This window comes from Anolis sagrei, chromosome 5 (assembly GCF_037176765.1).
Source record: "Anolis sagrei isolate rAnoSag1 chromosome 5, rAnoSag1.mat, whole genome shotgun sequence".
NCBI classification, from domain to species: domain Eukaryota; kingdom Metazoa; phylum Chordata; class Lepidosauria; order Squamata; family Dactyloidae; genus Anolis; species Anolis sagrei.
In genome coordinates this window covers 118,486,068-118,502,916 of record NC_090025.1, presented here as the reverse complement: position 1 = coordinate 118,502,916, position 16,849 = coordinate 118,486,068, and the positions used below count along the sequence as shown (strand labels likewise).

General features: G+C 41.7%; 1 protein-coding gene across 7 annotated transcripts in view; it reads right to left on the bottom strand.

The window, feature by feature from the left end:
- Nucleotides 1-7,458: 7,458 nt before the first annotated feature.
- Nucleotides 7,459-16,849, bottom strand: part of C5H4orf19 (chromosome 5 C4orf19 homolog) — a 75,857-nt gene continuing 66,466 nt past the window's right edge. For 4 of the 7 annotated variants that reach the window (XM_067469013.1, XM_067469011.1, XM_067469015.1 and 1 more), the window contains 3 exons: nt 16,561-16,692; nt 14,549-14,602; nt 7,459-11,973 (listed from right to left, as the gene is read on the bottom strand). In XM_067469013.1, the coding sequence (XP_067325114.1) occupies nt 11,064-11,973; nt 14,549-14,602; nt 16,561-16,595 (999 nt within the window). In that variant the 5' untranslated portion in view covers nt 16,596-16,692 and the 3' untranslated portion in view covers nt 7,459-11,063. The remainder of the gene's footprint in view (nt 11,974-14,548; nt 14,603-16,560; nt 16,693-16,849) is intronic. The other 3 variants (XM_067469017.1, XM_060777836.2, XM_067469016.1) reach the window with 1 other exon arrangement.

Here is a 16,849-nt window from a genome sequence, read left to right as displayed (position 1 = left end):
TCACAGTGTTGACATATGAAAAGCCCATGCAGTTCACAGGATTTTCTTAGGCGAAAAATGCTGTGTATACTTGTGCAGAACTCTAGAATTTTTACTCAAAAAACGACTCCAAAAAACTGGGTTGACTTAAGTAAAGGTCTAGTCATGTCCGACTCTGGGGGGTGGTGCTCATCTCCATTTCTAAGCCGAAGAGCTGGCATTGTTCGTAGAGACACATCCAAGATCACATGGCCAGCATGACTGCATGGAGTGCCGTTACCTTCCCACAAAAGCAGTACCTATTCATCTGCTCACATTTGCATTTTTTTGAACTGCTAGGTTGGCAGAAGCTGGGGCTAACAACGGGAGCTCACCCCGCTCCCTGGATTCGAACCTCCAACCTTTTGGTCAGCAAGTTCAGCAGCTCAGTGGTTTAACCTACTGCACCGCCAAGGGGTTGACTTATCCACATCAAAAAAGGCACCATTGCCACAAACTGGGTATTCTGGATCAGTGCCACTGGAGTCTGCACAGCCAAATGCTGAGCGAGTTCAGTGGCTGTTGTGTGTCCACACAATGCATCCAGATGGACCCAAAATAGTGCCACTTGACCACTATCCTTAGCTTCTCCTTGTTGTCCTCTGTTTACAGGTGACCACTGGGCTAATAGTCGTCGCTCATTACATTCACCGACACTGGCTGGAGGGATGCAAGAGAGGGGAGAAGGGAGGGAGGAAACACTACTTCCTTTCCACCCTGCCTTCTAGGATTGCTCTGCTGCATGCTCAATGGTCAACACAAAGCCAAGGATGACAGGGAAAAGCCTTGTGTCTCCAGGCTGCCCAAGCCCAGGGAAAGTAGGATGGCTGTGTGAATACACATGGAAGCTTCCAAATAGAAAATAGCCAAACTGTTCATATTGCCACAAAATGTGGGTAAACTCTGGAGCTTCAGGGAACGGATCAGTTTATTTTGGGTCCATATCAATAACAGGGATGGTATGGTGTCTGCTCTTCCAGATGTACAACTCCTTTCAGGCCTTGCAAACATAGCCAATTATAAAACATGGGAGCTGTAGTTCAAGAATGGCTAGAAGATAACACATTCTCCATCTGTGGTGATCATTACCACCATAAGTAAAGGTAAAGGTTTTCCCCTGACATTAAGTCCAGTCGTGTCTGACTCTGGGGGTTGGTGCTCATCTCCATTTCTAAGCTGAAGAGCCGGCATTGTCCGTAGATGTCTCCAAGGTCATGTGGCCAGCATGGCTGCATGGGGTAACATTACCTTCCTGCCGGAGCAGTACCTATTAATCTACTTACATTTGCAGGTTTTTGAACTGCTAAGTTGTCAGAAGCTGGGGCTAACAGCAGGTGCTCACACCACTCCTCGGATTCGAACCTACAACCTTGTGGTAAGCAAGCTCAGCAACTCAGAGGTTGTTCAGATTACCATCATAGTATGCTAGAAATCCAAAGAAAATAAAGTTCTATTTGAAATGAGATACATGAAGGGGAAACCTTATAGCGGGATGGATTTGAAACTTCCAATAAATACCACTTATGTAGCCTCACAACCCTACTCTACTAACTTAGGCCCTTTCCACACAGCTGAATAAAATTCCACATTATCTGCTATGAACTGGGATATATGGCAGTGTGAACTCATATATTCTAGTTCAAAGCAGATATTGTCAGTTATTCTGCCTTGATATTCTGGGTTATATGGTTGTGTGGAAGGGCCCTCAGTTTTTTCGTTCACAGTGTTTCTAAACTTTTTTGTCGAGTGCAGCTTGTAGATTTGGCATAATATGGAGATTAAAAGGAACAGCACAGTCAAGAAAATTAGTGTAAGTTTTCTCCCTCCCTGAATTTAAGGCCATTATCATAATCAAAATAGAGTGACCTGAAAGATCAAAGAGTCTCACCAGAGTAAAATGTTCCTCTACTGCTTTCACCGTGACCCATTTTTAAACCTGTTCTGCATCTATTCCAATGGGAGTTTATAGTTTGCCCTATGTCACCTTTCCTCTTTCAAAAAGATTATGTGACATCTATAGTCTGTCAAGCTGACTTTGGCAACCAGTCTGGGGACCAATCTTTTGGGATGGAGCAGGAAAGACTTAAACTGCCAAAAATGCCTCCTCTGAAACAAAACTGACCAATAGTTCTGAATATTTTATTTAAATATTCAGAATTTCCCTAACGATCCCCATTACAAATGATTTGGGATAACAAATATTGAGCTAGGCAACAAATAAATGTAATTGCTAAATGCTACATAATTAGTAAACGCAACTCATCCTCCAAAAAAACCTAATTGTTACCTTGTTACTGAAGTGCTTCAAAGTAACATTGTAGATCGTGGTTTCAAAAACGTAACAGTTCTGCTTTTAATGGATGACTTCTAAACTCTGGGAACTCCTAGAACCACCAAATGAGGACAAAGCAAATTCCCAAACTTTGGTTTGCCAAGTGTTTTGGCCTCCAACTCCAAGAAGCCCTAGCTGATTTGGTCAACAGTTGGGAATTCTCGGAGCTGAAGTTTCATCCATCTATGTAAATCACTGGAATACAACATCACTTAAGAGAAATCGGTTGGCTGAAAACTGGATCCTGGAAATCTATTGGGAAGACAGGCAGACAAATGTCAGTGTGCTGGAAGAAGCAAAGACCACCAGCATTGAAGCGATGCTCCTCCACCATCAACTCCGCTGGATCGGCCATGTTGTCCGGATGCCCAATCACTGTCTCCCAAAGCAGTTGCTCTACTCTGAACTCAAGAATGGGAAACTGAATGTTGGAGGACAGGAAAAGAGATTTAAAGATGGGCTCAAAGCCAACCTTAAAAACTGTGGCACCAAGAACTGGGAGGCCCTGGCCCTTGAGCGCTCTAGCTTGAGTTCAGCTGTGACCATCAGTGCTATAGAATTTGAAGAAACATGAATGGAGTACGAAAGAGAGAAACATGCCAAGAGGAAGGCACATTAAGCCAAACCCGACCGGGACTGTCTTCCACCTGGAAACCGATGCCCTCCCTGCGGGAGAACATGCAAGTCAAGAATAGGGCTCCACAGTCACCTATGTACCCACCACCAGGACACCGCACTTGGAGGACGGTCTTACTCAGACAATGAGTAAGTAAGAAAGTACTTTACTGTGAAGGTTTAGAACAGGGGTCCTCAAACTAAGGCCCGAGGGCCAGATACGGCCCTCCAAGGTCATTTACCCAGCCCTCGCTCAGGAACAACCTAAGACTGAAACGACTTGAATGCACACAACAACAACAATCCTATCTCATCAGGCCCTCACTTCCTACTGAAATACTAATAAGTTTATATTTGTTAAAATTGTTCTAATTATTGTATTGTTTTAAAGTGGTTTTTTTGCACTACAAATTAGATATGTGCAGTGTGCATAGGAATTTATTCATGTTTTTTTCAAATTACAATCCACCCCTTCAAAAGTTTGAGGGACTGTGACTGGCCCTCTGTTTAAAAAGTTGGAAGACCCCTGGTTTAGGATGACAAATGCTAGCCAAGGGCAGTGGTAGATCATTAACAAATACCTTGGTATGGAGGCAAATGCTGGAAATTGTTCGGATTCCATTGCTTCAGCTAAATTGGGAACATGATCATGATGCAATAATCCTTTAGACCTGGAGGTGGCAGTCTTTATACATTGGGAAGAAAGCAAAATTGGAAAATTGTTCTCTGGATTTGCAAAATGAACCTGGGCAAGAACAATGTTTGATTAAATCTTGCCCTTCGGCTGCGGAACTTTGGTCTTAGTTTGTGTTACTAATCACATTCACTTGGGAATATGTTCTACTGAAACAAATAGCTCATAATTTCCAAGCAAACTTGCCTTTGATGAGGCTTTAAGATAGTGCCCAATATATCTCCATTTATAAACTGTGTATGCTTATGCGTGTACTTCCAACTTGCCTGTTGACTTACAGTGATGCTATGAATTTCACAGGGTTTCCTTAGGTAAGGAACACTCAGGGCCCTTCCACACAGCCCTCAGAATATCAAGGCAGAAAATCCCACAGTATCTGCTTTAAATTGGGTTATCTGAGTCCACACTCAGAAAATGTGGGATTTTCTGCCTTGATATTCTGGGATATATAGGGCTGTGTGGAAGGCCCCCAGAGTCTGAATTTCCTTTGGATGGCAAGATGATTAAATGAGGACTGGTATATTTTGGGCATATCATGAAAGGAAATGAGGAAGACTATGTTCCAAAGCAGGTTAGATATGTAACACAAGGTACGGAATCTGCAAAGCCTGAGCAAGGTTGTTGATGATAAGGTGATTTGTGGCCCTTCCCTAATATCTGCTTTGAGCTGGGTTATCTGAGTCCACACTCAGGTGTGGGATTTTCTGTCTTGATATTCTGGGATATAGGGCTGTGTGAAAGGGCCCTCAGAAGTCTCTCAATTCATGTGTGTATGTGCCTTCAAGTTGCTTCTAGACTCATGGACAACCCTGTCAATTTCATAAGGATTCCTTAAGCAAGGAACACTAAGGTTCTTCCACACAGCTGAATAAAATCTGATACTATCTGCTTTGAACTGGAATATATGGCAGCGTGGACTCAGATAATCCAGGGCCCTTCCAGACAGTTCTATATCCGAGAATACCAAGGCCGAAAATCCCACAATATTTGCTTTGGACTGGGTGATCTATGAGTCCTTCCACATAGTGCTATATCCCAGAATATCAAGGCATACAATCCCACAATATCTATTTTGAACTGGGTTATCTGAGTCCACACTCAGATAATATGGGATTTTCTGCCTTGATGTTTTGGGATATAGGGCTGTGTGGAAGGGCCCTGAGTCCATACTCAGATAAATGTGGGATTTCCTGCCTTGATATTCTGGGTTATATGGCTGTGTGGAAGGGCCCTCGGAGAAGTAATTTGCCAGTTTCTTCTTATGAGTTCACAGGATCAGAAGTTGAAATCGACTTCATGGCTGCTAACACAAATACACACACTCCCTTTGAGTAGTTAGATGCAAAGACTTGGTCAAAACAACAGATAGAGGTCATTTTTGCACATTTTAAAATCAGAGTTGCAAATCGTTCAACTTCAAAAGTCTTATTGCCAACAGTGAAGCTATTTGTGAAAAAGTAATATGTGTGAAAATCGAACGATAGAGTTTTGTTCTACTTCAAGTGTTTTCCTTGACAAGTTGCATTGCATTCTTGACAGATCTAAACTCGGAAAGAATGGCAGTTGATAACTGAAATTTGGATGCTGTGTCAAGAATCACCCTACCGCAGAGCTAAGAAAGCAAGGCTCATTTTGGCAGTTTGAAATTCAAGGGAATATCTTGCCAAATTGGCAATTAAGACATATTTTTTCATAAGATTTACATAATAAGCATTCTCCAAATGTCATCAACGTATTTAATTTAGATCAAAGTATTCACAGCTTTATTATGGAAAATTAAAACAATAATTTTCATTAATAGTGCACCAAGCAACTGGTGGTAAGTTTTGTTTGCTATACATTTACTCAGCTATCATTCATCTCCATTAAAGTCTGAATGATTCTTCTCTGTGCTGTTTTCCACAGGAACCTGTGCCTCCTCCCCCATGTAGAATCATAAGAGTTGGAAGAGACCTCCTGGGCCATCCAATCCAATCCCCTGCCAAGAAGCAAGAAAGTCACATTCAAAGCACCCCCGACAGATGGCCATCCAGCCTCTGTTTCAAAGCCTCCAAAGAAGTAGCCTCCACCACACTCCATGGCAGAGAGTTCCACTGCTGAACAGTTCTCACAGTCAGGAAGTTCTTCCTTGTGTTAAGGCAGAATCTCCTTTCTTGTAGTTTGAAGCCATTGTTCCGCATTCTAGTCTCTAGGACAGCAGAAAACAAGTTTGCTCCCTCCTCCCTATGACTTCCCTTAACATATATATGCATGGCCCTCATCATGTCTCCTCTTAGCCTTCTCTTCCTCATAAAGCTTGTTCTCCAGATCTTTGATCATTTTAGTCGCCCTCCTCTGGACACATTCTAGCTTGTCAACATCTCCCTTCAATTGGGGTGCCCAGAATTGGACACAGTATTCCAGGTGTGGTCTATCCAAAGCTTACCTGGATCTATACAAGTGGCTCTCAATTTTCCTAATGCTGTGACCCCTTAAAACAGTTCCTCAGACCCCCAACCATAACATTATTTTTCTTGCTACTTCATAATTATAATTTTGCTACTGTTATGAATCGTAATGTAAATATCTGATATTCAGGATGTATTTTCATTCATTGGACCAAATTTGGCACAAATACTTGATACGCTCAAATTTGAATACTGGTGAGGTTTTTTTTTGGGGGGGGGGGCTGTTGTTGATTTTGTCTTTCAGGAGTTGTAGTTGCTGAGATTAATAGTTCACCTACAATGAAAGAGTGTTCTGAACTCCACCAATCATGGTATTAAACCAAACGTGGCACACAGAAATCTCATGACCAACAGAAAATACTGGAAGGGTTTGGTGGGCATTGACCTTGAGTTTTGGAGCTGTAGTTCACCTACATCCACAGAGGACTATGGACTCAAACAATAATGGATCTGGACCAAACTTGGCATGAATACTCAATATGCCCAAATGTTTGAGGAAAACAAACCTTGACATCTGAGAGTTGTAGTTGCTGGGATTTATAGTTCACCTACAATCAAAGAGCATTCTGAACCTCACCAACGACAGAATTAGGCCAAACTTCCCATACAGAACTCCCATGAGCAACAAAAAATACTGTTTTCTGAATGGTTATTGGTGACCCCTCCAATACCCCAGTCAAGAACCCCCAGGGTCCAGACCCCAGGCTGAGAAACACTGATCTAGACACTCAACTCCCATTGGCTTTTTCAGGGGCCGCATCACATTGTTGGCTCATGTTTAACTTGTTGTCCACAAGGATTCCAAGATCTTTTTCGCACATACTGCTGTCGAGCCAGGCTTCCCCCATTCTGTATCATTGCATTTCATTTTTTTTCTGCCTAAGTGGAGTGTCTTGCATCTAAGTTTTCAAATATTTCAAGCAGAAACTAATTCAATTCATCTTTAACTTCAGACCGATCTGTCTAATCACCAAGTCTAAGCTCAAAAGTACTAACTTTAAGAAAGAGCATTGTTTACTTTTAGTTTCTTTTGTGTCTTTACTTGCTTTACTTGAAAGCAGTACTTCCTTCATCCTTCTTATGCATATTTTTTTTCAAAAAAGTTGTTTGAAGAGTTTTTTTCTATGCTATATTATATGTCTGTTTTTAAATAATGTGTTTGAACAAGTCCTCAAAGCATTGCTGCTTAAAAGTTTCCTTTTTGAATCCCCAATCAATGAAATTAACATTTGCAAGATCTGCCTAAGAACCAAACTATTTCTGGCACTGCAATGGCGCACATGAAGGAGAAGGAGGAGGATGGCATATCTGGGGAAAAGGAGGGGAGACAAAGGAAAAAAGATTTGCAAGCATGTTGAAAAGGACAAATTTATTATATTTGGAAATGATTTTGATTTGCTGTAGGCACACAATTCAAACAACAAAGCTCTTGAAAGAGGAATTTTGGCAAGGAACAGGCACCTTATTTTACAGTTTACGTGCACCGATACTGGGCATGCGACTGTGGCGTATATTAGACAGGGAGCTTTTAGGTCATGCCCAACAATGCTTTTAATGGACTCCTTCCATACATTCTTCTTGCGAATAATGAGAAATGTAGTCATACCAATGCGTGTCAAGACTTGTCATTTGCTCGCAAGCGTGTGTAATTTGAGTTCCATGTTAATTTGCACTTAGTCACACTCAAGACTGCAGCATACAAATCCCTTGCTCTTGTGTGGTTTAATTTTACAGCAAGAATCTCTTGTGCTTGGAAGCATGGCATGCTTTTTTTTCTGGCAAGTGTTGAAAATTAACACGTGTCTGAATTTGTGGTAAGGAAGCTGATGCACTTCAGCGGCATGACGAAATTGACACATTCCTGCTGTGTATATGTACAACACACAGATGGAAGGAGAAGTAGCACCATTAGGTTCCGGTGGGAGAAGGAATAACTCTATGTAACATGATTTTTGTTCATGGGTTATAAATATCATTTCTTAATTGGTTCTATCATAAAAACATAGAAAAGTTCATTAAAATGCACAAACTTTGTTTTTGTGCAACATCCTGCAGCACATTTTGCTATAGTTTTCAATGAAGATCTCATAAGGTCTCAACCAATTCAACATAGTTTGTGGCAGCCACAAAAACCAAGTTTCTGGAATATAACAACTGCTTTCAAAATAAGTAAGGCAAAGTTAAAGGTTTCTCCTTGACATTAAGTCGAGTCGAGTCCGACTCTGGGGGGTGGTGTTCATCTCCATTTCTAAGCCGAAGAACCACCGTTGTCCATAGACGCCTCCTAGGTCATGTGGCTGGCATGATTGCATGGAGCACTGTTACCTTCCCGCTGATGTGGTACCAATTGCTCTACTCACACTTGCATGTTTTCAAACTGTTAGGTTGGCAGAAGCTGGGGCTGACAGTGGGAGCTCACTCAAAGTAAGTAAAGGTAAAGGGAAGGTTTCCCCTGACATTAAGTCTAATTGTGTCTGACTCTGGAGGGTGGTGCTCATCTCCATTTCTAAGTCAAAGAGCTGGCATTGTCCGTAGACACCTCCAAGGTCATGTGGCCGGCATGACTGCATGGAGCACTGTTACCTTCCTGCTGATGTGGTACCAATTGATCTACTCACACTTGCATGTTTTTGAACTGCTAGATTGGCAGAAGCTGGGGTTAATAGCGGGAGCTCACCCGGCTCCCCAGATTCGAACCGCCAACCTTTTGATCAGCAAGTTCAGCGGCTCAGAGGTTTAACCCACTGCACTTCCAATTAAACAGGAAATAACACTTTCAAGCCAGGAACAGAAACAATTTTGTTACATCGTGATAATTAAATTTGATTTAATTGGGACTATTTAGCTTTTGGTGTGATTGTAAAAAAAGGGTTTATATAAATACATAAAACTAAAGCTAAGTGAAATATTCTTCTGATTTAATTTTTGGGTAGAAATCAACAATTATAGTGTAGATTTTTTTCTCAAGGCACACACATACTGATTTTTTAAATTTCTTTTTCTAATATTATAAGGCACCATCTTCTCTCCCTGATCTTCTGGGCTGTGACCAGTTTCTCATTCTTACATATGATCAGAAGTGACAGAACTGTGGCTGCAACATCAAAACAGTATATGGTTACCCCTCTATATCAGTGGTCCTCAATTTGTGGGTCCCCAGGTGTTTTGGCCTATAACTCCCAGAAATCCCAGCCAGTTTACCAGCTGTTGGAATTTCAGGGAGTTGAAGGCCAAAACATCTGGGGATCCACAGGTTAAGAACCACTGCTCTATATCCTTGGATTTTGCATCCATGGATCCACCATCCACAGCTTGAAAATCTTTCTCTGATCTTTCATTCCTAAAAGCAATCCTTGGTTTTGCCATGTATATAAGGGACACCATGTTATGATGCCCTTGTATATAATGAGACTTGAGCATCCAAGGTTTTTGGTGTCCACCAGGAATCCTGGAACCAAACTGCATACCAAGGGCCCACTTTATGCATTCAATTAGATTTAACTTAGGAATACTGTCACTAAGTGTAGTGTAAATGAACAAGCAAACAGTGTTGAAAAGAGATTTAAAGATGGTCTTAAAGCCAACCTTAAAAACTGTGGCATAGACATGGAGAACTGGGAAATCCTGGCTCTTGAAGACTCTGATAGGAGGTCCGCTGTGATCAGCCATGCTGTGGAATTTGAAGAGGCATGAATGGAGGGCAAAAGGGAGAAGCGTGCCAAGAGGAAGGCGTGTCAAGCCAACCCTGACCGGGACCACGTTCCACCTGGAAACTGATGCTCTCACTGCGGGAGAACATACAGATCAAGAATGGGGCTCCACAGCCACCTATGGACCCACCGCCAAGACACTACACTTGGAGGACCATCCTCCTTGGGCTACTAAGTAAAGTAAAGTATTGCCTGCAATACATTACCCTTCCCCAAACTTCAAAAAAAGTTGAAAAGAAGATGATTTCTTTTTGGTGTGGCTGAAAATTTGGAGGAGAAAGCTCTGTTGGTAGGTTTGGCCAACAGCTAGTTAAAACTGACCATTTTGCAGGTTCGCTTTGAGACAAGTGGAATGTCCTAGTGCATGTGAGCCCTGGAGGATCAAGAAAATTCCTGTATAATCTGGATGTGTGGCAGGATAAAGATTCAACATACCTTTTTTGTTTCTGCCCCAAAGGGACGTGTAATGCTTTCACTAACCAAGAATATCCTGCTTTTTTTGTCAAAGAGAATTTGACCAACGTATAAGTGTTCTGAATAGAGTTCTTTCTGTGTGAAAGATCTATAGCAACCTTTTCTTTTTCTTTCTGGTATTTGTTACCGCTGGCACCACCACCCTCTCAGCAGAAGGAAGGAAAAATTGCCTTGACTAGCAGACAATATGGAGTTGAGGTGGGTGAGATGGAGGAGTGGGAGAGAGAACGGCAGACTCAAGCTAGGTGAAATGGTTTTCTGCAAATTAGGAATTGCCTGAGTGCACGCAGAATCAAGGAATGCCTGTTCTGTATCAGAGTTGGGCTGTGCCAGCCAACAATCTCATTCACACAAAGGTCTACTCCTGGTTGCCCCAAGTTTTCTTCATTTCGGCAGCCACGAAAGAATCTGTTCGCTGTTTCTGTAAACAAAATAAAGGGTGGGAGCTGGAAGCCCTTGCCAATCTATTGCAAATCACCCTGAGACCTGCCAATAAATATTGATCTATTGTCTGTTCACAGTGGTATAGATCGCTGGCACAAAAGCGTTCGTCTGGATGATGCAAGTACCTCAGCAATATCTTGGAGAAGGTGCAGTAATTGGTACTGCAGTAGCTGCTCTTGCTAAGTACCTCACTCACCCTGATTACACACTCTTTCCAGTTGTAGATGTCCTGGGCAAAGACCCACAACTGTTGTCCTCAAATACTGAGCCTGCATTGTAGCATTTCTCACAAATCCTGGAGCGATCCTACGGAGTATCTTGATAGTCATCTAATAGCCCTCCTCCTCCTCCTCTGAATCTTCTCCTGCTGTGGCAGCCTCAAGTGCTGCAAGTGCCTCAGCGACATCTGCATCCTCCTCTTCTGGCTCTCCTTTAACCTCTTCATGGCCGTCACATTTGTCTTCTGATGCTGCATCTGCCTTGGTACATGGAGAGGGGGTATCACTGGATAGTTGGTCCTCAAAACAAGGGTTTAACAGGCCTGTCTTACAAGCCTCTTCTCCTAAATTACAGCTATTGGACTCCTGTAATGGCAGGTCTTTACTATGCCGGCTCACGGACGTGCATTCAGTACTTTGCTCTGCATGAGTGTGATGGCTCAATGGACTCTTGCTTCTGACATCACTAGGATCTTTGGGTCCAGATTGGTGGGTGCCATTGCCTCGGTAATCCTGTATGACACCTTGAATAGAAGCCATGCTTTCACCTCTACACCGAGATTCCCCATGGTGGCCAGAATGTGTTGTACCTAATGATAACTCTGGAGATCCTTCAGTCTTTTGAGTATCATGGTTATCATAAGTCTGTGGCTGGGAACCTCTTTTAGCCAAACAATCCGATAATTCACTGGAGCACATCTGTGTGCTGTTGACTTCTTCACTTTGATTTTTGTTGGCAATGGGAGAGGGATGGATTCCATTGCACTTTGCAGTAGAGTTCCCAAGTCCTTCGTCAAGAAGAGCAAGCCCTCTGTGGTTTTGAATAACATCCTCGGTCTTGTTTATTTTGTTCCTGTTTGCTGCTGATTGTACTTCAGAATTCTGCAATTCATTCTTTTGTACTTGAATGTTATTGTTGTGCCTGATTTTAAATTTGCTTCTGTCTTGCTCGCCAAACTTGTAGTTGTTTATTTCACTGATGTATTCAGATGTTTGGACTTCTTGGGGATCAAAGATGTAGCTGGAGAGAAAGCAGGAGTTAGCAACAATTAGTATTTTTTTTCTCTAATGGAAACAGAACAAAATACTTTTGTCTAGCTGTGTTCTTCAAACCTATAATTTCAGTCCAAAGAATCATGAGTATTTACAATCCAAGGCAGGAGAAGTACCCTGATGCCCTCCATATGTTTGGACTCTAAATTCCACTAGCCCTAACCTTAATAGCTAATGGTTAGAGATTATAGATTCCTGGAATGGAAACCTATGAGGGATTGAGATTGGTGACATAGAATAATGGTGATATCCAGGCCTTAGACGATGCTGCTGCTGGTATAGTTGCTCTTTGAAGGTATTATTGAGAATATAGGGTAGAAGACCTCTTTTCCTATGTCTTTTCTTTAGCAAATAGGACCAGGTACCACTGTCTATTTTTGTCTCCAGAAAGATTGGGGCAAGTTTTCATTATATGGACAGTGGAACTATCTACAGTGTTAAACTTTTGGGCTCTTTCCAGTCATTGTAGGAAGCTAATAAAGCCTCTAGGAGGAGCAGGACGAGGAAGGGAGAAACATTTACTTCTGAGAATTTTTGACTCCTCTGTTTTTCCACCCATTTCCCAGTTCCTCTATGTCACAATAGGAAAAAATAGCAATGCTGGCAATGAGGCGGAGGTGGGAATGCATGGTTCTTGGCTCTCTAAAATGCATCACTTGCTTTCAGGTATTCTGGGACGGGGACTTTTATTTCCAGGAAATTTCCTTTGCTCTGAAGACTCCTGGTATGTAGCATAAATATGCACAAGGCAGCAACCACATTTCTTTAGAGCAAGAGTTCTCAAACTTTTTCAGCCACAGAACCCTTTTTGAAGGAAAAGTTTCTCATGGAGCACTAAAAATGTGTGTGTATGTGTGTGTGTGTGTGTGTGTGTGTGTGTGTGTGTGTGTATGTGTGTATATATATATATATATATATATATATATATATATAATGTGTGTGTGTGTGTCTATACACACACACACATACACACATATATCAGGCATGGACAAACTTTTGAACACAGGGGCTGCATTGTGTTTTAAAGTTTGACAGATAAGCTGGGCCAGTGCCAGATGGATGGAGAATGTTTGTGTGAACTAATTGAAAAACAAATGAACAAATTCCTATGCACACTGCACATATCTCATTTGCAGGGCAAAAAGAAAGAAAAATGAAGAATACAATATATAAAATGAAGTACAGTTTTAACCAACATAAACTTAACAGTATTTCAGTGGAAGACCCCAGGAATCATCCAGTCCAACCCTCTTCTACCATGCAAGAAGAGGGTTGTGGAATGGAGGAAAAGGCCTGCATTGCAAGGAAGAGAAGGAGGGAAAGGAAGGGGAAGGGAAGGAAGGAGCAACCAGCTGACCAGTGCCTTCTTCCCCACTGCCATGTACTTGGAGGATATGGAGAAAGAGGGGAGAGGAGGAAGGAAGCATGGAGCCCCTGGCTGTGCTTCATGAAGCCCTAAGGCAGTGATTCTCAACCTGGGGTCCCCAGATGTTTTTGGCCTACAACTCCCAGAAATCCCAGCCAGTTTACCAGCTGTTAGGGTTTCTGGGAGTTGAAGGCCAAAAACATCTGGGGTTGAGAACCATTGCCCTAAGGTCTCTGTGAAGCACAGTTTGGGAATCATTGCCTTACAGCAGTGGTTCCCAACCTGTGGTTTGTGGACCACCAGTGGTCTGCAAGAGCTAAAATATGGTTCGCAGCCTCACTGTTACTACACCATTGCAATGAGAGCAACTAATCTTACAAAACCATCTTATAGTGCCGAGGCGTATTAAATATGGTTTTCTGTGGACAAGCAGATGGTGACTACTGGATGGCATATGTTCTATATCAGAAACTAGAGCTGATATGGTCTATCCAATGCAAATGTTCTGAATTAGCACCCCAATTAACCAAACCAAATCTAAAGTTGACCAAAAACTGATTTGTAACCCTTTGTGTACTAATGTTGGAGAGTGGTCCCTGGTCAAGTGATCCTTGGTCAAAAAAAGGGGGAACTACTGCATTAGAGTATTGGAAATAAGGTTGCTTCCTCTTTAAAATACTTTCTCTCAGAACCTCTGGAATCAGGCACAGCATTTTAAAGAAATCAGCAGCTGTGCTTTCTTTACTTGGAGGAGGTGATGTGTAGTTGTGACTCCTTCCTCAAGCAAGTAAAGTAGTCTGCCAGCTCTTGTACAAGGCTATTCTTTTGGGAAACAAACTGGGAGGGAGTGTGTATGTGGCTTCTGAAATGTATTAGCAAACAGTGATACCCAAAGGGCTTATTGGGGCAGGAATGGGGGTGAATGGTCATAACTGATACACTGGGAGTTGCAAATGGGGTACATACTGGGTCTCCTGTGGCCCACCATCTGCAAAATTGATACTCATAGTTTAAATGTCATTGTTGTTGGTTGTATTCACAGGAGTGTTCCAACTCAGCATATACCAAGGATGAATAATTTGCAACAGTATCAATGCTGACTGAAGTTTACTACTCTTAGAAAAACCAATTAAAAAAATATTAGCCGGTCCTCAAGTGATACTGGGTCTGCTCTCACCTTTGTATCATTTTACAGCACCTGCACCCCATCTGGATTCTTCTTGTTTGATATCTGAAAAGATACATAGAAACACATATGAGGCATCAGGTTATTTCATGCATTGTATAAAATGCGTCAAACTGAAAATAGCGCGTTTCTCTCAGTTTCCCCAAACACTTGTGTCTTTCATTTAAAAAGACAGTACTATACAGCTTGGAAAGAATCTAGAGCTATGCATTCTGAAAACATGTAGAAAGTGAAATGGGCAACTGGGAGAACAAAATATTTCAAAGTTAATATTGCGGGTGAAAAGCAAGGGTGTTTCCCTATTGCCAAGAGGGTTAAAACTACAAACTGAGTTATTTCCTTGGTTAAATATTAGCCGACATAATTTTGTACTCAGCCTGAAATCAGGAGCTGAAATTAAACATAAACCTTTTCTGAAAAGTGAGGCAGAAGCAGGGAGAACCACATTCAGACGCCTGTAATTACAGTGTGTGGTAATTACACTACGGCAGCTCACATTGTAAACATTCACCCACTCTTATTAAACAGTTGCTGCCTACTTTATGTGCTGAAGGTGTTGTCTCTTTGTCTCCAATACAAGCCACATTTTGAGCAGATATCAGAGTAGGAACATTACCAACACCGATGATGAGACAGGTTCATTTGTTAAAACAGCTTCATTTAAGAAATGGAGGCGGAAAAAAACGGAGATAGCTGAGGACTCGGTTTGTACAATTCTTCGCCACTTAGTGGCTTTGGTCAGAAATGAAATGTAGTGTTTCAGGCTTCCAAACTTGAAAAGCTTGTCAAATCTTCCTGAGAACCTTTTGAAAGTATTTAATCCAGTCAGATGGTCAAGACAAAAGAGTCTTGGAAAAAAGGGCAGGACTTTTCATAAGCCTTTTTCCTAAACTGAAATACCTGGACTTCAGAGTAACTGTATGTTTGCCCAGAAGTTAATCATTTCACAAAACTGCAGCACTGACCTACATTTCTTTCCATCACCAAGCTAACAAATTGTATTATCATCCTTTCATCGGAGATGCGACTAGGCAGAGGGTGGCCTGGATGTCTTTGCAAGACCTCTGACCGACTGTTTCAACCCTTTGACTCACTAAAGTTCCCAGATACAACAGACATTACTCACAAACATCCTTTTATTGTATTTGTACTTCCTTTTCATAGAAGTAGGTTAGTCTTTACGGCTAGTGAGATCACAATTTGTAGCATGGAGCCTTACTAACTGCATGTAAACTTCATTTACATGCAAGAAGTGGTCTAGTGTTTATGGCTAGTGGGATCAGTTTCTGGCACAGTACTTGACTAACTGTGCACATAGTGTATTTACGCTACAGACTTAATCATTATTTCCTCTGCTCTGTGAAATCGTAACTATATGATCTATATAAAACATTCCTCATTTTAGATGGTTGTCCAAAGAAACCTGTGAACAGAGAGCACGGCTCGAGTATACCCACCCCATGAAATTTCAACAATAATTATTTATTAAATCTGCATTTGTATATTTAAATCCAGTTTCACAACCCTGTGTTTCTTTATGAGCTCCCTGCAAATAACCTGCTCCTCTTCTTATCTCATTCAAGTTTTCAAACATTTTATCTAGCACATGTGGCCCGCCCACTGTCACTGTGATTGTGTTTATTGTAATGTTATTTTCTTACTATATTCATATGTTTTTTTAAATATAATTTTGATACTGTTGCTTGTTGCTTATGTTTTGGTTTTATTTTGCTGTAATTATTTTTCTTGGCCTCATGTAAGCTACCCCTAGTCCCGGTTGGGGAGATGGTGGCGGGGTATAAATAAAGTTTATTATATTATTATTATATACAACTTTTAGAGCCCCTGGTGGTGCAGCAGGTTAAATTGCTGAGCTGCTGAACTTGCGGTCCAAAAGGTTAGCAGTTCGAATCCAGGTAGTGGGGTGAGCTCCCACTGTTAGCACCAGGTTATGCCAACGTAGCAGTTTGAAAACATGCAAATGTGAGTAGATCAATAGGTACCGCTTTGGGAAGGTAACAGTGCTCCATTTATTCATGCTGGTCACATGACCTTGGAGGTGTCTATGGACAACACTGGCTCTTCGGCTTAGAAATGGAGAGGGGCATCATCACCGGAGTCAGACGGAACTAAACCTAATGTTAAGGGGAAACATATACAACTTGTATGCAAATATATGTCATGGGGAGGGGAGAGAGTGCATTTCTTCACACATAATTGGCCACTGTAAATATTGTGTTTGGAGTCAACTTTCATCTTTTTTTTTTTAGATAATTTAGAAATGGCTTCTGA